Raw genomic sequence first — 22,879 nt, 5'->3', positions numbered from 1 at the left:
ATGCATTCCTTCTCCGTACGTGGTCCACCGTGCTGATATTGACAATGCGAGGAACTTGTGTGATATTGCCTAGCTCGGTGGTGGAAGTACGGACACAGCATACTCCGTACTGTGGGACGCTGACCTCACTGACCAATCCCAGCCGATCAGTGGACGGAATCAGCACGTACGAGTCCCGGCGAGTACCTCGTCCAACGGTGAGCGCGATATCACACGTAGATGACACCGATTCGCTGGTCGTAGGGCGCCTGCGGTCCGTCTGCCGTACAGTAACTGGGTCTGTTGTGCATTGATACTCCGTTAGCGGTGATGATGAGCGCAGGTCGAGTCACATTTCCCGCACCATTCTCCATGCTTCATGCTTCATGCACCCAAAAGTGACCATTCGCTCACTTCTTTTTGGGATCATTGTCTTCTATTATTGCCATTTTGCTTTTGTGCCATACAGCCAAGGGCTGTTCGTGCCTTCTTCCGTTGCTCTCGATTTCAGTCAATACGGCTCCAGCGTTATCTGTCAGCATTTTATTTCCATCGGCCCGGACAGCATTTGGTTCCGCTCTTGAAGTACGAGTACCAGGCACTTACTCTTCCTTCCTTTGGGACTCAGGCTTCAACCGAGTACGGTGGGATGGCGCATATTGGACCATGTCGATGAGCAACACACCCACTCCAGATGGCTCTGAACCAGGCACGCCTTCTTCGAGTGACAGCACCGTCGTAGCTTCTCCATCTAGCTGGAAGGAATCGCCTACACCGGTCGATGAATCGGGAGACCCGATTGTCAAGCACTCGTACCTCGACGTTCCTTCCTTTCGTCCTTCCATTGATAGCACAAATTCAGCACTCACCGAATTGTCGTTCCACTCGAATGAACTACATAGCCCGCACCCTCTGGTCCAGAGTCTATCCCACCATGGCGCTGCCTCAAACCAGAATCACCGGTCTACAACATCCCGCTTCCGGGCGGCCTGGGACTCGTTCATCGAGACGAACTACGGTGCAATTCTAGTCTTGGCTTCGCAGGGCTTTGGCACCGGAATGAATATTAGTACTCGACTGCTCGAAACACCTGGTTCCCATGGCGAACCCATGCACCCGTTTCAGATCCTCTTCGTGCGACAATCCTTCACCGCACTCATCTGCACAGTTTATGGCATGTCCACCAAGAGAATACCCGACTTCCCCTGGGGCCAACGCGGCGTCCGTCGGCTCCTTGTCTTCAGAGGTATCACCGGCTTCCTCGGAGTGTTCGGCCTATATTTCAGTCTACTGTATCTGCCGCTCAGTGAGGCGACGGTGCTGGGTTTCCTGACTCCAATCCTGACCTGTTATCTCTGCAGCTTTATCATCCCCGGTGAGACTTTCACCGGACAGCAGCAATTGGCGGGATTCGTCAGTCTCTTCGGTGTCTTCTTCATTGCTCGACCAGCGTCTCTATTTTCGCAGTCTACCTCGTCAACACAGCCTTCAGACGCGACAATGTCTCCGCCCCCATCGAACTCGACAGTGGCTGCTGACGGCCCTCATCACATTACTTCCGAGCAGCATCTAGCGGCGGTCGGTCTTGCGATGCTTGGGGTCGTTGGCGGCACTGGCGCCCTGACATCAATTCGTGTCATAGGGGAACGGGCCCATGCGTTCATCAGCATCAATTACTTCAGCTGGTGGTGCAGTATCGTGTCGCTCTTGTGCCTGCTTACCTTCAAAGATGTCAAGTTCCGGCTACCAGGAAATGGCATGGAGTGGGGCCTACTCGCCATGCTCGGCTGTTGTGGCTTCACCATGCAATTCCTACTCACCGCTGGCCTGGCATACGGCGGCCGCAAGAACGACCAACCACCAGGCAATAAAGTTGGGGATCTCGAAAGCGACGGGCCATCTCATCTCGGACACAGCGGTCGTAGGAGACCGAGAGCCAGAGCATCAGGTACTCGAGCCACAGCCATGTGCTATACGCAGATGCTCTTCGCGCTGGCTGCCGACAAGTTTATTTTCGGCATCAGCCCAGACACGATGAGCTGGATAGGCAGCGTACTGATCCTTGCTGGCGCCGTGTGGGTAGCTGCCGCGAAGGACACGGCTACGAAGGATAAGAAGAACCAGGCCGGCAAGGGCAACGTAAGTCACCATTCAGCTCTTGGATTGTTAAGAAGAAAAGAAACTTCGGGACCAGAGGCTAGTCATGAAGAGGTTGTAGGATTGATGAACGGTCACGATGACGGAAACAATGTTTATGACGGACGCAGTAACGAAGCAGCCGATGTTATTCGACGAGATGAACGACACGGGACAGGATTAGACGGTGTGGAGATGCATGAACTACGACCAACAATGAGCAGTGTGAGCTGATGGTCTCTCTAGCTATCTGCTGACAACGCTCGGAGAATATGCTGTGCTCAAATCAAAATTAGGTGTGGAAGTATACAGGTGCTACACATAGCAGAGGGGAACATGAACAGAGCACGAGGCAGGATATAGGAAGCGCCCGGGAAAGAGTACGCAGCACAGTATAGCGGAGTATACCTATACCTATACCTATACCTATCGCGCAGGGGACCACATTCATATTTCACACGTGTAGCTAGGGCTACTGCGGTTGGCATGGGCGCAGTGTTAGGGATCGAGTTGATCAAAAGGTGACGTTCACTGCTGCCCCAATGCCGCGCCGTACCCACCAACCCCGGTGAAGCACGAGCCGCTCTTGCGCGGTCCAGCGGAGCTCGACGTCAATGTACTGTAGCTCCTGCTTCCCTCTGGATAAAATGTCAGGATTAGAACCGCTTTCATATTTTTACCCCTAAGACACCCTCTTCGTCAAGCCGCAACTCCTCCTAAACCCTCTCTCCCTCTGCTGCCACCTACCTGAAAGACTCTCCACAGGCGACTCTCCACGATCGTCCATTGATTTCAACAAGGTTCTTTTCGACTGGGTCAAGGTAGCTCGAACAGCAACATAGTTGCTGAGGGCTACAACCACGCCGAACCCGTGAAGCTCTGCGCTCGCCCACAATGGGCTTTACAACCGGCTTCGTACGTCTCTTCTACCTGTCATCCTTACACCGTACGTCAGGCTAATGATCTGTACTTGTAGCTCGGTGGCGCAACTCTGACGTATTCGCTCCTCTACTTCGGTCTGTACGTCCACCGCGCCAACCGCAACGTCCAACGCACCCTGTTATCCCAACAATCTGCACTCCTTAACAGCGTGGTCGAGCCGTTACCGCCGCTCCCTGACCCACCCGCATATGAAGTCCGTCGCGCCGGACTAGCCGAACAGGTAAAAGACCGATGGAATCGCGAGGTCGAGAAACTGGTCAGGAACGTGCAACAGACGGACTGGACCGCCGCCAGAGAAGACGCGGAGCAGAGATTAGTGAGCCTCTGGCGGACCGTCAGGCAGAGTGAAACAGGGAGGGAGGTTGAGGAGAGAGCAAAGGAGCTAGGAGAGCAGGTCCGGACGGGTGTCCAGGAGACGGTCGCGGAGGGACGGGAGAAACTTAGGGAGACGGTCGACTCCGGGAAGGAGAAAGTCAAGGAGGCGGTAGACCTCGGTGGTCAGAAGGTGAAGGACGTGGTGGGCGCGGCACGCGAGACGGTGGAGGATCTCGGGAGTGTAGGGAAGGAAAAGGTCGAAGAGAAGACAACGGGACGACCGAAGAGACTGCTCGAAATTGGTTGAGCTTTCATCTCTCCTTCGGACACTTTGCACATGAAGAGAGAGCTCTCCGATCATCGTCTTCACCACCTTCAAAAAGCTCCAGTCCGTCGCTCTGGAAAGGAAACCTCGCCGCTACGATTAGGAACAACTTTTAAGGTCCAGTCTCCTTTCTCGGGAAAGTTCCCGAATGTCATGGCATCACCTGGGCTCTCTCTAAATCCAGCCGCGCTAGCTCCGGCGGGCATAAGAGCAACGCCAGGGAGCTTGCTCTCTTCACTCGAACACGAGGGTTGAGGTCCTGCTCAGTCGGGGGCCCTGTCGTCAGCGTCGACGATTACTTTCGATGGTCCTCTATCCACAGATTTCCCGCCGTATCATTGTGGATGCGATTGACGACGTCCTCGTGGTGGCATGGTGAGCTTTATGGGGCTGCTTGGTGCTGTGACTGCTCCTCCTCCGCATCGCCGTGGGACAATTCAGGATCTGGTGGCGAGTGCTACACATACGAGCCTCCTAGATCATCAGAATACGATGGACCGCTGCAACGACGACGTAACAGAGAGACCTCGGCACTTGAAAATGCCATGCAGCCAAAGCTGTCTAGCTTGCATGTGATGCGTCTATCGTTGCAAAGATCCAACGTCGTTTGTCCCTCTTGGTTCTGGGAAATGCCTTTGACAAGCTCTGCTCTCCGAGGCTTCCATTTGTGGGACAACGTGAATCGCCGCGCCTATGGTCCTTGGATTTGCTAACTCGATGGGCCACAACCATTGCGTTCTCTCTATCTCATAGTCGCCCATCTCGAGTTGCAAGAAGCGCCAATAACACCTTGCATACGCGAGTTCCCTCCGTCATGTCATACCATTTTCCGCCTTTCCTCCCATTTCGTGAAAATCGACCTCGTGGCAACCCTCTTGAAAGCCGTTTTGAAACATACGTACTTCGTCATCGTCGATAGGTCATTCTCATTCTCCAGCATTCACACATGCTGAGCAAAGTTCACGCCAAGCCACCTGTGGCAATTTCAGTGAGCAGTCGACGTCGGCGTCGGCGTCGGCGTCCCCGTTGTTGCTATCGTCGCCCCCAACTCATTCGCGCGCTGTAGACTCCTCTCCAGATCCTTCACCCGGGCCCTCAACGCCTCATTCTCCCTCTTCACCGCGTCGAGCTCCGCGCGCTGTAATGCCGCTTCTTCATACCTCGCTTGCGCGAGCGCCGCATTCGAGCTGGGACTCCGCGTCATGGCCGCATGCGGCGCGGGCGCACCTGAAGACGAGGAGGAGGCATCCACATTCACATTGGAGGAGGATACAGAGCTGCGGTGATGCGGGTACGCATATGCCCCGGCCCCGGCCCCCTGCGATATGTGCGGCGAGGACGTCATGGAGCTGCTGGAGCGGAAGCCGGACGCGGAGGTCGAGTTCTGCCTGCTCATGTCCGGTCGGGGCATGTCCATGCTCGGTCGGGCGCTCGCCTGCACGGACTGATCTCGCGGTGCTGCTACGCCGGAGACGCTCGTGTTGGCGGCATTGACCAGGCTTTCGCGGATGGAGCGCGCCGAGCGGGTCGAGAGGTTTGACGAGGAGCGGTGGCGGCGCGTCGCCGTCGGGATGATGGCGTTGCCGCTGGTGTTTGTGCTGTAGGGGTCCGCCGCGGCGGAGGAGAAGAAATGGTCGGACGTCGAGGATGTGGTGGATGCGACCGAGGCGGTTTGGGCTCGCAGGGCCGAGAGTTCGCGCGTCAGGCGATTGACCTGCACTCGGGGTCAGTTGCTTTTCCCGTTCCCGACAAGGGTCTCGTAAACCAGGCAAGGCAGGAAGGAAGGAGGCTCACAATGCTCTCTTGCTCCTTCTCCAGCTCCAAGTGTAGTTCCGCTGCTGTCAGAGGTCTAGGGTGACGGATGGGTCCTGTCTTGCAAAATCTTGACTCAACATCCCGCTCGCACTCTGCACTTAAAACATCGGCTCGAGGAACTGACCTGGCCCGATCCCGACGCCCGTGTTGTCCATCATTGCGGCCTGTGTTGGTCGGGGAGAGCTCGGCAGGCTCGTATTCTGGGGAAGAGGTGGAGGTAGCATCTGTGTCGACGTCCTTCTTGAGGCTGTCAAGGACGGCGGTCGAGGTGCCGCAGGTGTGAGTGCCTGTGGACTGGATACACCCTGCGGCGACTTGGGTACGGAGTTTACGTCTGGCATGTCTGGAGTCTAGGGCTAGAGATGTACAAGCACTGTTATCAACAGGACTTGTCAGCTGCCTTTTCTCGGCTCTGGGGTATTAGATGGTGAAGCAGGAGCGGCAGGGCACTGTCAAGTTTAGCTTGAAGTGACAACCCCCCGAGCGCAGGAAGGTTCAAAACACGTTCAAACCCTGCATAATGTTTGCCCACGACAAGCGAAATGAATGCATCAAAAGGGTTCGAGTTCCGTCCAGCAGTCCACACGTCAAGGATTGGATGCGGCCTCGCAAGCCAACACAGCAGATGCTGCTTTGAGCATTCAAGTGAAACATGCGGTCGCGATGCGCCGGGAGCCAATCATCTTCTAATCATGAGAGCAGCTCGAACAAGGCCGTCGATGTTCGATACCTGGGAAAAGAGCATTCAAAATGTGTGTAAACGAGCATGGGAACGTTCTTGGACATCAATCACGAATCTATAGACCTATCTCACACTTGCACCCTGCTTTCAAGCTGCCGCCGCCGGCTAATGAGGCGGTCAAGGAGCACTGCTCCCTCAGTCACCATGGCCCGACCGATACAGTAATTGACTGTGTCTTTCAGTGACGAGGTGATGTGGTCGTCTACCAACCTCCGTAAGTGCCGTAAAATGCGCCGCCCTCTATCATAAGCACCGTTAAACCAGTAATGCAGCCATATCGGCATAGCTCGATCCTACCGCAACCAGACATTTGGACCCGTGTGATCAGCATATCCGCCAGCCAACAGTGAAGCCAATCCTTTGGAAGTCCAGATATGGTAGAGTCCCCGTTCATAGATGTGACACTGTTGCAGATGCTTCGACAACAGGCTGTGCTTTTGTCTCTGCCGCACCTGTGTTATTCTGCTGCTTCGAATCAGCATTTGAGGACGCAGCACGACTCAAATCGTCAACACTAGAGTCCTCATCCGCTCTGAAGGGATTCTCATCCTCAGGGTCTTTCCGGATCTTGGGTGACTGATCGCGTGCAGCATTTTCAACATGAGCACTGTCGTTATCTTTCTCGTCCTCTCCGATCATAGCGGCAAGACTTCTGAAATTAAACATGGGCTCCAGACTCCCAGGCGGTGGGGTTCCTGTGCCCGGAAATGTTGCTGCTGGACCCGGCTCAGCGAACGAGGACGAAGTAGATGAAGCATTCGACATCTGTCGCAGATGGGAGCGCTTGAAGGGTTCCGCCGCCGTAGGTATCGGAATAGAACTGGCGACAGACTCCTGGCTGGCGGTTCCAGAAAGCGACAAGGCTGGAACGTAGAATGGCCGTGGCGGCTCGTCCTCGGGTTTTGTCCCGTCGACAGGCGGCGACTCGCTCCGTTCGACCCCTTTGCCTTTGCTAGTTGTGGACTCGTCGTCCTGGCCCAAGGAAAGGTTGCTTTGTGACCTCTCCATCTGACTGCTCGATGCATCTCCATTACTACCGTTGTAGTTCACGTTGAAAAGACTGTTCTTGCGAGCTGCTTTCTCGGCCTTCTTGCTCTCCTTGTCTTTCTTCTTCGCCTCTTTCTTGGCTTCTTTTTCTTCTTTCTTTCTACGCTCCTCTTCAGAGGCCAGACTCAACCTTATGGCTTCCATCATCATCATATCTTCTAGGTCGTCCATTCGACTTCGCCGAGAGCTACTACCTCGTGGAGGTGGCAGAAAGGCGCTAGCCCGGGTCTCACCAGCAGCATCTTGCTGGCGCTGTGCATGTCTTTCTGCTAGCATAGCAAGCGCATTCATACTTGCGCTGGGACCGTTTTCACCGCTTTCTAAAGTCGGTCGCCTTAGCACGCCACGGCGACTAAATGCGGCAAAGGCTCGAGAATCAGCGGCTTGACCATTCATCAGGTAGGCTGCTGTATGCAGAGCCGTAGCTGCGGCGGACCGTCGAGCAGCGTGTGCTCGAGCGGCAGCTAGCTTGTTCGCCCAGTCAGGACGAATTTTGTCGGTCGTAATGACTTCGGGAGCGTTTGCAGACAAAGACGTGCCCCGCCTACGGCCAGGTCCAGGCGATAAGTTCCCAGAGGAGAATGAGGTTTGAGACGACATAGCCGACGTCACTTGGTATGGCTGAGATCCATGGCCATAAGCAAGCCCTCTGCGGAACGGAGGTGGTGTGTAGGTAATACCGAAGTCAGGAGTCTTGCAATAGGGGCAAGTTGCGATTTCAGAGACGAGTAGACCATCTGCTTGCGCTTCTTGCTCCGCTTCCGACACGGGCGGCGCATTCGGATCTGGTTGCTCGTGTTCCGGTGGATGAGGATCAGGTCGCTTGATCTGCACAAAGCATTCCGAACAAATTGGCTGTTCGCAGCATCTAGTAGTGTTGAGATATGGAGGATAATATAGGAAGCAGATCGGGCATTCCGCTGCGTCCTTGTATAGGTAGACCTCGATGGGCTGGCCGTTGACAAAAGGATCGTGCGGCAGCTGGAGTTCTCTAGGCGTCATATTGGCATGCGAATTACCTCGTGATGAAGTTGCCAGAGATGCCAATGTTTTTGCACGAGCTCTGAAAGTGGTGCCGCCAGGTGAGCCAGATAATGGAGGTGAACCGGGAGATGGAAGTGGGAGTGACTGGAGAGTAGGAGACAGCGGGCCGGAACTATCTGACTGAAAGGACTGTGACCTGCCTCCAATCGGCACTGTGAGACTCTTCAGGGCGGATTCTTTGTTCCAATCCTTGGTTACATTTTTTGCCAGCTGATATTCGAGCTCGGGAGGCACTTCGTCGGCTGGAGGAATGGTCATGCCTCGAGCGGCAGCCATCAACTGATGCTCGGCCCATGACTCCGAGTAATCGTTGAGTCCTCTCCAGAACGGAGCCAGGCGTCGCTCAATCTGGATGGTATCAGCAATTGTTCACCTCTTCGGTACATACGTGCTCACCATAAGCTGCCGCACGATTGCCTTGTTGAAGTCCTCTGTACCGACATAAACGCCTTGAGTGACGAGATATCCGCCGTCAACATGCTCTTCTTTCATACTGCGCTCACGCTCCTTGAGTCTGGCTGCTCTTTCCTTTTCTGTTTTTCTGGCCTCCCTTTCCACCTTTGTCTCGCGACGCTGTTCAAGGGAGGTCGCATCTTGATCACTGCTTCCGCCTATGCCGAGGAAAGAGAGGTCTGGTCGGCTGCCTCTCCGCTGTCGAGATGGGTGCCCAGGGCGAAGGGAAGGCTCTGATCCGTTCGGTTGCCCATCTGGCCGTGGGGATAGGCTTGCACTGTCGGTGACACGAGGGCCAGAGGAGCCGTGGCCACGTGCTTCTTTAGTCTGAGAGTTGCCCATGATGGAACGATGTCTGGATCGATGGACAACCTCGCGCTGTTAAGATACACCAGTACTGCTTACTCGTTGCCACATTTTAGGCCTCCTTTGCAATCCCCAGAGAGGTCCTGAATTCTTTGTTGAATGCGGAAGTTGATCCAGCAGCTTTCCACTGAGCTACAGTACGATTAATACACGGGCCGGATAGGACGGAGCGATTAGCGGCAGACGGAGTGGCAAGGAGGATGCTGAGAGTCGGTGGTAAATAGCTCTTGAGGAGCAACGAGGGTGATGTAAAGATGGGTGTGGAATGATGCGTGATCTCACACAGATGTGATATGTCGTGTTCACGCACGCAGTAAGATATTGCAGTAGTTGATTGCAGTAGCAGATGGACAAGCCGCAAGCCGCCAAGTTCCTTGCACACTGGCTCGACGTCAAGCCTTCCGGTGCCTTGCTGAGCTGCACCTGATGCCCGGGTGCTTAGAAGAGGCACGCACGGATGAGGATGATGTTCGGCAATGCGTAATGAGCACGGAGGGGAATCTGAGAGGCGCCGTCCCGGGCTCAAATGATAACGATACGGAGGGTTGCCTGGTGGCCCAGCCAGCACCGTGGCTGAAGGCCCCGCATCCCCCTCCCGTCAAGCTTTAGTTAAAGGTTCTCTCGTGCCTGAACCAGCCGAGTTTAGCAAGCCTTAGGCGTTCAAATTGAATCTCCAACATTTGCCCAACCTCGCCAAGCGTGCCACACAGCCGCCAGACATTCCAGCGCTTGCCCATGTGCGATCTTGAAAGCGCGTACTGTCAGATATGCTCTCAACATGGTCCCGGATCTGATGCGACTTCATATAACACCATTCAACCCCGACCTCTCGAAAGTTGTTGTAGGGCCACATCTGCTAGACGTGGTCTCCAACATCTCCTACCATAGCATCCAGACCTTTCCCGAGAACAACTACGGGTATATCGAACTCCCTAGGATGGAAGGTGAAAGACTCAAGAAAAAGCTTCATGGAGCAATCCTGAAAGGAAAGAAGATAAAGGTTGAAGAAGCGCGGCCGAAGAAGCGTAGGCGCATCGAAGAATCCGAAGAAGAGACAGTAAGAGAGGGACCTAAGGGTATTGACCCATTGAAGGCGAAGAAGGCGAAGAAGGCGAAACAGGAACACAGTGTCGTTGCAGGACATGAGTTGCCAACAGGCCGCAAAGTCAAGCGTGGATGGACGGAGGCACGGTCTACGAGGTCAAGCAAGAAGGACAAGCCGAAAACACAATCAACAACCTCGAAATATACAGACAAGGACGAACTCCTGTTCCGCACAAAATTGCCCAGCAACAAATCTGATCTGGGAGTGACGAAGAAAGAAAAGGGCAGGCCAAAAAGGCAGAAGAGTGGAGACCACACAGTTCACGAGTTCGAGAAGTCAACCCTACAACCTTCGTTCCTCAAACAGGAGGTGGGCTTGGGCATTAAGGGTAACCTGCAATATGCTGAGGGCCAGGGTTGGCTAGATGAGACCGGCCAGGTGGTTGAGAAGGAGAAGCCGGGCACTGCTAAGCTGCGTGAGTTAGCCGAACCACGGCCTCGATCAAAGCGCATACTTGCCAAAACATCGAATCAATCTTCGACGACATCTTCGTCTTCATCAGACCAAGACGAGTCTCATGAAGCGGAAGAGGTCGCCAAACCGGCTAAGGTCGACTCCGATGTTGACACAAGTAGTTCAGGGTCCTCTTGGATTTCAGAATCAGAAGAAACAAACGAGACCACTTCACCACGGCCAGCATCGGACTTTGCGGGGACAGGTGGAGGGCCAGAAGTGCATCCTCTGGAAGCCCTTTTCAAGAAACCCCACAAACCCGCCTCGCAAGATGTTGCAAAGCCATCGTTAGAGATTTCGACGTCATTCTCTTTTTTCGATGCCGAGAATGCTGACGATGTCGATGAAGAGGAGGTCGTCCCACTGACACCGTTCAGCTCCCAGGAGTACCGTTCGAGGGGTCTCCGCAGCGCCGCCCCAACGCCCGACACCGCTCATCCCAGCAGATTTAACAGTTATGGCAGTTCAGGACTACCAGGAGATGAGGACATGGAGGAAGATGAAGAACGCCGAACACAAGGACCGACATCCATGGCTAAGGAACAACCCGTTGAGACGCCTTCACGTACTCAAAGCGAGTTTGAGAAGAAGTTTTGGGAGAATCGAGCTGAGAACAATCGAGCTTGGAAGCTGCGACGAAGGACTGTGCTTAAGGAGAAACGCCAGCGGGAAAACAAGGCACGAAAACCGCAAAATTGGTAGATGAGGACTTGTTCTCATGAGCCGCGTAGTTGGATGCCCTGATTCAACTCAGCCGGACTCCTCTGGGCTGGCCGCTCATGAGCCGAAAGCCGTGGTGGTTCTCATGCGAGGCTCGTGCTGACTCACCCTGTTATGCAGCCTCCGCCGACCTTCGATTGGCCGCCGAGTCGTGAATTTCGGGAGCCTGAAATCCTCATCAGCTCTTCCTTCGTGAACGAGAATAACAGCCCCTTCTGTCAATCTCTTGCGCTCGCCTCTCATTTTTGCGAAACCTGTCTTGTTGATTTCTTAGAATGTGTGCCCAGTGATATAGTCAAGAAAGATCACTTACCCAGACTCGGCTTATAGGTTACTCGTAGCATCAGGACAAAATACTTTCCTCATATCATCCTCAACTGGGCATTGCTGAATTCTCTGTTATTGTCATGACAGCCACCGCTCTGTTCAGCACTCGCACATCGGAGTTTCGCTAGAGTCCTGCACTTCTCATGCCGCCGAAGAATCAGCGACGTTCTCATACTAAAAGCAAGAATGGGTGCTCTCAGTGCAAGGTCCGGCGCATCAAGGTCTATCACACCTGCTCGGCCCGACTTCCTGTGTCTTGCTGACTGAGGCCTAGTGCAATGAGAGTCATCCGGTCTGCAACAATTGCGAGCGCCGCCAGATCATCTGCGACTTTTCTCTGACTCCCGGGGCAAGCAACTCACCGAGCAATGAGACACGAACGCACTCGAGCCAAGCGGGCTCTGTCAGCAGCGGACTGCAACGTACGCCAACACAGCCGGTGGTGGATCCCTTCCGGCAACCCGACCTTGTTAGCAGCAAGAAGGCGACGGACTTGGACGTGACTGATCTGCGATTGATGCACCATTTTACGAGTGTGGTTGCCCTTGACCTGGCCAACGCGCAAACTCCCGAAGCGCAAGCGCTGTGGCAGGTACATGCAGTGAAGTTGGGGTTGAAGCACGAATTCCTCCTCAGAGGCATCCTCGCCGTCTCGGCTTTTCATCTCGCCTACCTTTATCCTGAGAGAAAGGCTGAATACGAACTCATTGGGACGAGGCATCAGAGTCTTGGGCTAACAGAGTTTCAAGAGACCCTGGCGCATGTCGACGAAACAAACTGCCATGCACTCTTCGCCTTCTCATGCTTGCTTATTGTGCTGGCCTTTGCATCCAGTGCAAAGGAAAAGCCAGAGGATTTCACGCGCGACGTGCTCCATTGGTTCTATCTGCTGAGGGGTGCGAACATCGTGCTCAACATGCACCATGAGACAATACGGTGCAGCTTCCTCAAGCCGCTTTTGGATGAGATGGCTCACATGGAGACCACAGCCGCCTACAGATTTCCGGACACAGACCAGATAACGAAGCTCTTTCGAGTGTGCAATTCACCCGAGCACGATAAGGAGACTGCTCAAGCTATTGATCTCGCAATTCACTCTCTTCTCAGCACTTTCGTTCAAGCCTCGTTGCTGAAGACTAGGGGGGATGGAACAGTCCTGGCAACGTTTGTTTGGCCCATAAATCTACCACCGAGATTTCTCGATCTCCTCAGCGAGAAACAACCTGAGGCTATGGTCATCCTCGCACATTACTGCGTTCTCATCCATTGGGGGGAGAGCATCAAAGAAGACACTTGGTTCATTAGCGGATGGGCGGAATATATGCTCGAAACAATCACAGAGTCGATACCCGACGTCTGGCACGAGCAGCTCGAGTGGCCGGCCATGATGATCACGAGGGCAGAGGAGCAACCCAGCGGTGAGCTGACGCCGGTAGCCCACAACCGCTCTCTGACATCGATGGGCAGTTGATGACACCGAATAGTTAGTATCTAGCCGAATACTTGACCTGACAGGTCCCAGGCCGAAGTAGAAACCCGGTCTTTGTACAATAGCAAAGCGAGCTTCTGCTCGTGCTTGATGATATTGTCGGCTGCTGTTTTTCGACGGCCATTGATGCCACTGTCTCGAAGACAGCCTGTTCCGGTGATTGAGCAGGGCAGGAATGAAGCCAGAATCCTCATAGCCCCGGGAAACGACCGAGATAGGGCCACTATGACTCTGCGATATGGAGTGGAGTTGCTGGCAAGACGGATACTGTGGAATCCACAGTCCAAACTCACAACCTCTTGCGCCCCAGCGCCGACCTCGATTAGTTTCAGACTGTAAGGATGTGCAGATGTAGAAATCGACTCTCATACATTGATCAGAGAAGACAATACGTACACAGAGGCACGGTACGAAGCAAATCGGCTTCGCACAAGATCGCGGGTCTGGAGAAAGGTGTCACCGAGGCAGTGTTGCTGCAAGCGAGTGAGGCTGCGGTTGCTCGATGACATGGTCCCGCATCTCTTAAACTCAGATCTCTACACATTTTCTCACTGCCGCCTGTGACCTACAACCTACATTGGGACTTGCTGCACATTCTGCTTCGTGCTTGCGATGTGTATAGTTGCTCTACCGCGGCTTCCTCTTAATCATGGCGCGCCCAAGAACCAGCAGATGGCCTCGCTGCAGTCTAGACCGCAGAGCCCAAACGCTCGCAGTGGAGCTCATGTGAAACGCTTCAAGCGCCTCCTTACGACGTCGAAGCTGCAACCACAACCAACCATGCTTCCCCTGACACAAAACTAAAGTCTCCCTACACCCGCTTCTTGCGTCGTCGCTACCTGGTCTTGTTGCGCTGTGCGTCTCGTTCTCTCCCATTTCTTCCTTGCCCAGCTTTCATTTCCTTCGTCGATCACTTTCTCTACGCCACGTTCTTCTACGCGCTCACGGCCACTTCGACAGTGCCATTGCTACCCAGCGAGCAGGTCTCGTCTCTCACTTCCTTTCATTTCGTTCGCGAGGCATTCCTTCCACGCTCATTGCATACACCCGAGCGACCAGACTCGAACACATCGAGCTTGACGACGCGCCGTCGACAGGGCCGCGGTAGGAGCAATGGCAGCAGCAGCAAAAATGGCGACGAACAAGATTCTCATTGTGTTCATCGTCTTCGACATCATCTTCTTGCTGTGCGCAGGCCTTCATCTGTTCATCCCTCTATACACCCGCATGAACATCAAGAACAACACCAATGTCGACAACATTGCCTCAAACCTGCTGCTGGACCACTGTCCACTTACAGGTAAGAAACATTGACTGCTCTCACACAGGGTACCTACAAACATCTACTGACGTCCGGTCCAGCAAGCATGGCTAACTCGGTCATCATGTTCATCACCTTCCTCCTTTCGGTGCCCGCCTTTTTCATGCGCCGCAACCGCTCGTACTTGAAACTCCATGCTACAGGCATCGTGATATGCTCCATCCTAACCTTCGCAATCGGCGTCGACATCTGGTTCTCCACGCTGCAAACCAGGAAAAACCTCGCACCCATCTGGAACAGCCAACCCCCGGCCATCCAAACCATGCTGCAGGAGAAGTTCCAGTGCTGCGGCTACAGCAACCCGGCGTTGTTCGTCAAGGATAACACGTGCATCAGCGCGGCGACGGCTGCTAGGTTGGGACCATGCATCACGCCGTTCGGGGTTTTTGCAAACAGTTTCCTAGACGTGGTCTTCACCACCTTCTTCGGCTTTGTCGCCGTGGATATGATGTTGCTGTTGGCTGCGCTGTGCCTGATCAGGGATCGCAAGGAGAAGGAGCGGTATCGGCTCATTGATGAGAAACGAGGGTTCGGACCCATCTAGACGGGTAGAGATCGTGTGGTGGCGACCTTCTGAGGTCTGGGATCTGTTGAGGAGTTGGTGTCATTGAAGCAGAGGGAAGCTGCAGAGAGTGGAGTGGTATATGGTCGCCCTGGCCCAGCGGAGGCTCCACGGGCAGACTCACGAAGAAGAATGCTGTACCACGTGGAGAAGAAGCAAAGGATTGTGACTGCGCCGGTGGAAAGAGTCTAGCGGGGGCGTGATGTTTGGGGACCTGGAATGTGGGAGTGGTAGCAAATATCCCAAGCACGGTGTTGGGAATGGTCAGAATCGAATTCACATACAAAGACTACATATAGATGTACAATTTCATGATGGACGAAGCGATACAGTCATTGTCAATGTTCACTTATCGCTCGATTCGAACGCGTACCTACCTATTGAGGGCGGTCTCTAGCCTCTTGGTGAGCTGCGGGCACAATTTTGACTTTCTCGTTCCTGGAAGTAGCCGCTGATCGTCCAGCCGCATCGATCAGCGTCGGTTATCGACATCGTCATCTTTGGCCTGGCGAATCTCTTCACGTCTACTCCTAGACAGGGCATTGCGTTGGATTGGTCCGAGTTACTATGTAGATTGAGCTACGAAGCACGACGTTACCAGTGTCTTCTACATTTCTTTACTCCTCTTGATTTCGAGCTCAAGCAAGGACGCTCATTAATCGATATCGCGCGCCTTTTCGAATCGAGCAAGAGGCAATTCATCCGTCGTCGGCACCCTCTGGAGAGGAAAGCGGATCGAACAGTGAAAGCACGTCAAGCAGGGCTACTGGATAGAGACCGATATGGTGACCAGGAAACAGGCAAGACTTATATCACGCTTTGGACGAGGGAGTGACTGAATCCAACGACATCCGAAGCCGGTCGAAATGGCGTGGACGCTAGTAACGCCGTCATCAAGAGGGATCGGGTTCGCGTTGACGCGTCATCTACTACGAACGCTTCCTCCAACAATCCCAGTTGTCGCAACAGCACGATCAGACCTACCAGGGGTCAAGGAGAACCTTCTTGCATCACTTGAGCTGTCTCCAAAACAAGCAGCTAGGCTGGATGTTCGAGGATGCGACGTCCTTTCCGAACCTTCCATCGAGCAGCTGGCAGAATATTGCAAAGATCGATATAACGACAGAGCCAAGGACAAGAATGCGCACTTGCGCTTGGGATTCATGATTCCTGGCATGTTAGTCCCCGAGAGGGCTCCGGACAAGATAGAGTACGAGTCTGCTCTGGATACATTGAAGCTCAATCTCTTGGCACCCATGATGCTTGTGAAGCATTTCGTCGGCTTTCTGCCACGAAAATCGACAACGCTTGAGCCAGAGGACGGTCTTCCGGATCCGGCTGTACTGGCATTGATGAGTGCCAGGGTCGGCTCCATAAGCGACAATCGCTTGGGTGGTTGGTACAGCTATCGTGCGTCAAAGGCAGGCTTAGGCCAGCTTGTTAAGTGCACGGATATCTTCCTAAAGATGAAGACTGGTACTAAGGCCATGTGCATCGGGCTCCATCCGGGGACGGTCAAAACTGGTCTGAGTGAGGAATTTTGGGAGAGCACAGCAAAGGAAAAGCTTTTCAGTCCCGAGTTCGCCGCGGAAAGGTTGCTTGGGGTCGTCGAAGGCCTGGAAGAAGCCAATGGGGGAAGATGTTGGGACTGGCAAGGCAAGGAGATTCCTCCATGATTTGCATAGCATTGCTTTATGCATACGCAGCACGGAGCATGATAATTGCTGATGAGTAAGTCAATGACGCGAGGCTGTCACGCATCGAGCATTTTATTCGGTTGATGTCGTCCAAAAGATATCTGGCTCATTCTTGCCAGACTGGATTGACTGAGGAAGCTGTGCCGGGCGGTCAGTAGGCACAGCCGGGGGACTCCGGATACTGGGCTGGGTCAGTAACAGCAGGTGTGGGGATATAGGGATAAAATGCGAAGCAGAACAAGTCAGTGTCATGCCTTCTGATGTGATATGATATGCGTTATATGCGAGCTTACTGTGTTCTTCTGCCACTGGTTCCTGGACATCCCTATGGCTGCGCGTTCTGCGATGCGGATAACGTGGGAAGCGTGGAAGCTGAAGCGCAACGGAAGCACGGTGGTTGGTGGTTGGTGGCGGTGATGAATCAGCTGGCCTTTGGGGCTGTGTTGCTAATCTTGGGGCTAGCCACCCTTGAGGATGCGCTAGAGAGCAAGCCTCGGGCTGTAAAACTGGGGTGGCTCGGTGGGTGGTGGAGGGGGAGAAATTGTCGAGCAGGCGATCGCCCTGGGTGAAGCAGCTGGAAGGGACGCAGATTCAGGTTGAGATTGGGATCTGAGCGTACCCAGTATTTAGATCGCCATTCTGTACAAAGACGATGAAGAGTTCCCTCGGAGGAGGGTTTTGCAAGGTAACAGCACAGAGTATCCGCTGCCCCCAGCTAAGACTGGGAAACATAACCCGGTGAGCACTTGCGTGCAGCCGCAGTGGCAGCCCGTGATCAAAGTGCAGGAGCGCGCCCGGGAGCCTGAGTGGTAGCGTGCTAGGTGGGCTAGAAAGACGCAGGAGCAAACTAGCGACTGGGCCTAGTTAGGTGGATCGCGCGTCGAGTGGGCTCCCGGCAGAACTGACCACTGCGAGTCCAGCTTTGGTTCAGCCAGTGGATTTTCGTGCTGAATCTTCGAAGAGTCGGGGAAAGAATGATCCGCTACTGTCCACAGCCAATTAGAGCCGCACTGGCGCCGTAGCTGCCAGTGAGTGTCCGGCAGCCTCTGTCTACAAAAGGCAGGCAGCTGCCGCTATGCCCTTTCCGACTCCCTTTCCTCTCTCGTCCATCTGTTTGCCCGCCTGTCCACAGAACAGAACGGTGACAGTGCATTTTGCAACGCGGTTTCGCAGTGCTCCCTTCCTCGAAGTCTCATCCGAGTATCACTTGTACCTACTGTGCAACTGTACCCAGCCTTGGTACTTGTTCGGTTTTTCCCGCCAAGTCCAGGGCCCTCGACGTCGATTGTCTGCGATTCTGCTGTCCAGTCAATTACATCGAAACGACCATTTCTCCTGCTCGAGACATTAATATTCGTGTCGATTTCATCTCGGGAAATCCAATTCCCGGAGTACTTCTGTCTCCCCATTGGTACGTACGGCGTCCTCTTTTCGCTCGGTTTTCCGTTATTTGCATGTTTCTTCGACCGAAAACGTGAGGATCGTCCCTTCCACCATCCGCTTTGAGTACGGTTTTCAATACAACCAGTCCTTGTTCGAAGAGGTTTTCCTTGGCCGACACACATCTGCAAGAACCGCCCGTCGACCGCCTCGCGTCCGAAACGGAAGTTTTCGACACCTCTGTACCCCGGGATTTGTTCACCAGAAGTTCATCACGGGAACCTCGAGGCCGGACAGAGAGAACAACAGAACAGGTCGAGTCCATCGCCAAGGCTAGGCCTGAGACCCCACCTTTTGTCATCAGTAACCCGTCCGCCATTGGCCAGCACCGATGCCTAGGGCGGCCCTCCGTTGCAACCCAGCGAGACCCGGCAACTCTCAGACCACCTGTTGCAGAAAGGGCCCACCAGACTCCATCCCAGCAGCCCACCAGCCCCCACTCGTTTTCGCCGTCTGGATTCCGCCGAAGCCTACCGCCCCTCTTTCAGTTGGTTCTCCCTTCGACTTCTTTTCCTCCTTCAGCCTTCGAGCTCGTCCTTGCCCACCATACCCTTTTTCACCACATTCTCAGCCCATACAGAAAGTGGTTACTTCCTCTGTAACCAAAATCCACTCCTGTCCATTTGCAGTTTGACAGTTGCACATCCCCTCCGATCCACAAAGCTTGACCCTGCTGCCTTTGCAGTGCTCGTCATTTACCCCGAACTGCCCTGGTGCAATTGTGATCCTCGCCTGTACGAGGTACCTGCGCCTGCCGCACCCGTGAACTGCACCTTCCCAAGTACGTGTTCGTGAAATGATCTCGATACCCCATGCATGGCTTTGCTCACTCGATTTCACCGTCCTGCGCCTTCACTTGCTGCGGTCACTGACAGTCACTTCCTAATCAGATCCTTCACTTATCGCGGCTGCCTCCGCAGAAATCGATTGCACCACTTCTAAAAAGGTATTCCATCCGTCGACCAACTTCCGGTTTAGTCTATTGACACCTAACTTCTTTCGGTAGCCGTCGTCAGACTCTGTTTATTTTCAGAAAGACATATCATGGCGGACATCACCGATCCCTCTGGTGGCCTTGACCATGCCTCTCCTGGCGATGACCTAGCGGGCAATGGAGTCGATTCGCGAGGCACCAAGAGACCTCGAGCATCCATGGCAGGCGACGACGATGACGATGACGACGAGAAAGGCGGCAGAGAACGCAGAAAGATCGAGATCAAGTTCATTCAAGACAAGTCGCGCCGCCACATCACCTTCTCCAAGAGAAAAGCTGGCATCATGAAGAAGGTGGGCACAGCCATGACCCTGAATTGCGAAGCTCGGCACTAACACACCGCCCAGGCGTACGAACTGTCTGTACTTACTGGCACTCAAGTGCTTCTGCTGGTCGTGTCAGAAACTGGTCTGGTCTACACCTTCACGACCCCCAAGCTGCAACCTCTCGTTACCAAAGCTGAGGGCAAGAATCTCATTCAGGTATGTGCTAGATCCAAGAATCTTAGGTGGCCGGTTGCTTACGTTTTCCTAGGCATGCTTGAACGCGCCCGAGCCCTCCGGCAACGAGAATGGTGTCGACGCTCCTGATGATGTTCCCTCGCCCGAAGATGTTCCTCCGATGCCTCCTGCGGCTGGTGTTCCCAGAGCTGCACCTCATACTGGCTATGCCATGACTCCGGAACAACAACAAGCTATGTACTACCAGCAGATGCAACAACAAAATCAAGGTGGCCAGTATGGCGGCATGCCCCAGATGCCTCAACATCAACGTGCATAGGAACCACCAGATTATCTCCACCCATTGATACCCAAACCTTGACTACTCAGCCTGACGCAGAGACTAAAGTGTCTCACTAATCAGCTTTCCTCTTCGCCACCGCCTGTATGATGTCGACGGCGTTGAGGCAATGTCAGTTCGGCAGCTCAGTGAAGTCGGCCTCTTTGAGATTTACTGAGTCAACATCGAACCCGGGAGTTCTTTTGCGGGATTGTTTGCTTTCAGAGGTGATTTTGTCTCTCGAGATCGGTATCTTGACCTGCCACTGTGTATGGATCAGTATCTTGAAGACTGGAACATTGGACCGGTGAGCAAAGACTGGCGATCGGAGTAAGAATACTTCTAGTGAGAGCACCATGGTCAACATGTTGTGCTTTTTCCAGGCACAGAAAATGTCAAAAGAAATCCATCACGTCCACGGTTTGCTGATCCAGCATCTCATTCGTGAACATATCCACTTCTCCATACTCCGTACTGAATGAAGCAAAGAGCGCCTACTTCTTTTCTACCTGCATTTCATTCTACAGCTTGCTCGGTACCCATCTCGGAGCTCGCTTCTCTACAAAGGCCTTGACACCCTCGTGAATGTTCTCGCCCTCATTCAACCTCTTTGAGTAAATATCCACGATGCTCTGAGTTGCATGCTCGGCAGACCCATCCTCCCAGCCCTCAATGATACCTGCTCGAGAGATAATAACGCTGTCAGGACTATTCCCAGCGATTTCTTTCGCATACTCCAAAGCCTTTTTGACCACCGGTCGATCCGACACGTCTGCATCCACAGGTGCGTCGTCGGTGACGAAATTCACCAGTCCCCAAGCCCCCGCCTCAGCTGCTCCGACCGTCCGTCCCGTCAGCGCCATCTCCATCGCTCTCGGCTTGCCCAACGTCCTCACGATTCGGGGCAACGCACCCGCCACCGCAACCACGCCCCTCTTCACCTCCGGCAGTGCAAACTGCGCGGACCTGGCAGCAACCACCAAATCCATATTGGCGACCATTTCCATCCCGCCTCCAAAAGCCAGCCCATTGATGGCCCCGATGACGGGCTTTTTGCCGATCCGTCTGGATACTCCGCCGAAGCCGGACCGGGGCATCTCCCTCCTTCCGTCTCCCGCGCCGGCGGTTTTCCCTGCCGCCCGCGCGGCATTGTTCTCATTCCACTCCTTGAGATCCGCGCCGGCGCAGAACGCGCGGCCCGCGCCCGTGATGACGGCGCAGCGCAGCGAGGGTTCGTTGTCGTACCATTCAAAGAGAGCGTGGAGGGCGTAGTGCATCGAGGTGGATAGGCAGTTGAGGCCTCGCGGGTTGTTGAGCACGACGAGCAGCGTGTCTTGCGTGGGAAAGAGGAGGGTCGTCTTGGGCGTCGAGGGCGGCTGCGTGGCCAGGGTGCATGGGTAGGCCGACATGTTGATTGAGTTGCCTTGCCTTGCCTTGCTTAACCTCGCCTTGCTTGACTTGGGTTGTTTTTGGTGCTCAGCAGAGTACGGCGGCTGTTGTGATCTGATTTGATTCGGTCTAATTCGATCTGAGAGTGTCCTTGGTTTGGTTCGTCGTAATTAGGTACACCACACGCGTCGATGTACCGGATCGAATATGGTACCGCGATCTGTACCTGTGCTTGCGTTGTGCTCGTGCTTGTGCTTGTGCCTATGTATGTGACTCGGGATGTTACTCGCCGTTTGTGGAACCGACGGGTTTTCAATGCTGCTGTGCAAATCGTAGCGTGCCGGAGTATGCTCTCAGACTACTCTGTACGAATTCTCGTGCCTCCTAGACTATGTCATCCAAATTAGCAAGTGTGTAATGTCTCTACCCTATCCCATCCAGCAGTCGGACTTTCCACACACACTCGCGGCTGTGGCTTGTGTCGAGCGAGGGAAGGGGGGAGTTGGGAGACCTACGTACGGTATCAAGGGCACTTTCTGACTCACTCACCACTTCGGTTGATTGCTTCAGACCACCGACTTGCTTCACTGAGTCGAGTAGCCAAGTAACGTAGTCAGGAAACGACCGATTTTCCCAGCTCAAGCTCAAATTTAGAGTCGAAGGTCCAGTTTCCGATGTTTGAGGCTTCGAGTTGAATCCTCCGTCGTTCGTGGAATGCTCCGTAAGCCGTTACGTACACGGGTAGCTGCATTACAATAATCGTCGTAGGGGATTGACAGAAGACAAACAGCTTTGAGAGCACTCCAACGTTGTTCCCACTTCGGGTTATCCACACACGTCCATAGCCGAGGCACAAATTCGGTGGCACTCCGACTGACCAACTAAGGTGGAACCCACGATTAGATAATCTCCTGTGCGGGACATACTCTGGGGAGAACAGAAGCTCGACGCTGCGGTGGTCGTAGGTGATGTACATGCTCGGTCTACGATAATGAGATACGCATCGACCGCTCAAACGTCCGCCGTATTCTTGGGACGGAGGGTCGTGGAGCGCACTGGTCTCTCTGGACGGGGGGGATGTTGAGGACGTGATGCGGTTCTCAAAAGTTTGAAGTCCGGACTTGGGCGCGGGCCCCAGGACATTTTGTACTGTGGACAGGGTACTCAATACCCAGGCCGTCTTTCGCCCGAGGGTTCGGAGAAAATAATACATAGCAGATATGCAGTCGCGGAGTGTTGACGAGGCTGATTAAATGGCATGGTTGGTGTGATGATATATTGGCTGACCCCTGGGTGAGCCCATGCATCTCGTTATTGCGCAGTAGTGGGCTGAACACAATTCAGCCACAACCGAATAATTACTCTATGACGAGCAGTGCCGGTACTTGACCTCGATATGCCCTCGCTCTGGAAGCCCCCTTGCTCGACTATCCCGCAA

The 22,879-nt window shown here is 54.1% G+C and overlaps 10 protein-coding genes across 10 annotated transcripts; 7 read left to right on the top strand and 3 right to left on the bottom strand.

Moving 5' to 3' along the window:
* Window positions 1–645: 645 nt before the first annotated feature.
* A1O7_02986 (uncharacterized protein) lies at window positions 646–2,349 on the top strand (the record flags this gene model as incomplete). Its single annotated transcript, XM_007757012.1, has 1 exon — window positions 646–2,349. The coding sequence occupies one exon, from the start codon at window positions 646–648 to the stop codon at window positions 2,347–2,349; it is 1,704 nt and encodes a 567-aa protein (XP_007755202.1).
* Window positions 2,350–3,009: 660 nt separating this feature from the next.
* A1O7_02985 (uncharacterized protein) lies at window positions 3,010–3,679 on the top strand (the record flags this gene model as incomplete). The annotated part of the gene is made up of 2 exons (XM_007757011.1): window positions 3,010–3,030; window positions 3,092–3,679. 2 exons carry the CDS (start codon window positions 3,010–3,012, stop codon window positions 3,677–3,679), a joined length of 609 nt encoding a protein of 202 aa, XP_007755201.1.
* Window positions 3,680–4,682: 1,003 nt separating this feature from the next.
* On the bottom strand, window positions 4,683–5,853 carry A1O7_02984 (uncharacterized protein; the record flags this gene model as incomplete). The annotated part of the gene is made up of 3 exons (XM_007757010.1): window positions 4,683–5,411; window positions 5,492–5,565; window positions 5,637–5,853. 3 exons carry the CDS (start codon window positions 5,851–5,853, stop codon window positions 4,683–4,685), a joined length of 1,020 nt encoding a protein of 339 aa, XP_007755200.1.
* Window positions 5,854–6,644: 791 nt separating this feature from the next.
* On the bottom strand, window positions 6,645–9,140 carry A1O7_02983 (uncharacterized protein; the record flags this gene model as incomplete). Its single annotated transcript, XM_007757009.1, has 2 exons — window positions 6,645–8,693; window positions 8,742–9,140. 2 exons carry the CDS (start codon window positions 9,138–9,140, stop codon window positions 6,645–6,647), a joined length of 2,448 nt encoding a protein of 815 aa, XP_007755199.1.
* An 802-nt stretch (window positions 9,141–9,942) lies between these two features.
* A1O7_02982 (uncharacterized protein) lies at window positions 9,943–11,424 on the top strand (the record flags this gene model as incomplete). Its single annotated transcript, XM_007757008.1, has 1 exon — window positions 9,943–11,424. One exon carries the CDS (start codon window positions 9,943–9,945, stop codon window positions 11,422–11,424), a length of 1,482 nt encoding a protein of 493 aa, XP_007755198.1.
* Window positions 11,425–11,912: 488 nt separating this feature from the next.
* Window positions 11,913–13,240, top strand: A1O7_02981 (uncharacterized protein; the record flags this gene model as incomplete). Its single annotated transcript, XM_007757007.1, has 2 exons — window positions 11,913–11,990; window positions 12,044–13,240. The coding sequence occupies 2 exons, from the start codon at window positions 11,913–11,915 to the stop codon at window positions 13,238–13,240; spliced, it is 1,275 nt and encodes a 424-aa protein (XP_007755197.1).
* A 1,149-nt stretch (window positions 13,241–14,389) lies between these two features.
* On the top strand, window positions 14,390–15,123 carry A1O7_02980 (uncharacterized protein; the record flags this gene model as incomplete). Its single annotated transcript, XM_007757006.1, has 2 exons — window positions 14,390–14,558; window positions 14,621–15,123. 2 exons carry the CDS (start codon window positions 14,390–14,392, stop codon window positions 15,121–15,123), a joined length of 672 nt encoding a protein of 223 aa, XP_007755196.1.
* An 884-nt stretch (window positions 15,124–16,007) lies between these two features.
* Window positions 16,008–16,817, top strand: A1O7_02979 (uncharacterized protein; the record flags this gene model as incomplete). The annotated part of the gene is made up of 1 exon (XM_007757005.1): window positions 16,008–16,817. One exon carries the CDS (start codon window positions 16,008–16,010, stop codon window positions 16,815–16,817), a length of 810 nt encoding a protein of 269 aa, XP_007755195.1.
* Window positions 16,818–19,322: 2,505 nt separating this feature from the next.
* A1O7_02978 (MADS-box transcription factor, other eukaryote) lies at window positions 19,323–20,052 on the top strand (the record flags this gene model as incomplete). The annotated part of the gene is made up of 3 exons (XM_007757004.1): window positions 19,323–19,565; window positions 19,620–19,754; window positions 19,807–20,052. The coding sequence occupies 3 exons, from the start codon at window positions 19,323–19,325 to the stop codon at window positions 20,050–20,052; spliced, it is 624 nt and encodes a 207-aa protein (XP_007755194.1).
* A 521-nt stretch (window positions 20,053–20,573) lies between these two features.
* Window positions 20,574–21,461, bottom strand: A1O7_02977 (enoyl-CoA hydratase; the record flags this gene model as incomplete). The annotated part of the gene is made up of 1 exon (XM_007757003.1): window positions 20,574–21,461. One exon carries the CDS (start codon window positions 21,459–21,461, stop codon window positions 20,574–20,576), a length of 888 nt encoding a protein of 295 aa, XP_007755193.1.
* Between the last annotated feature and the right edge of the window lie 1,418 nt (window positions 21,462–22,879).

The sequence above is a fragment of the Cladophialophora yegresii genome (genome assembly GCF_000585515.1).
Source record: "Cladophialophora yegresii CBS 114405 chromosome Unknown aczIN-supercont1.2, whole genome shotgun sequence".
NCBI lineage: Eukaryota > Fungi > Ascomycota > Eurotiomycetes > Chaetothyriales > Herpotrichiellaceae > Cladophialophora > Cladophialophora yegresii.
Note: the sequence above shows the minus strand (reverse complement) of the source record. Positions and strands in the feature narration are given on the sequence as shown.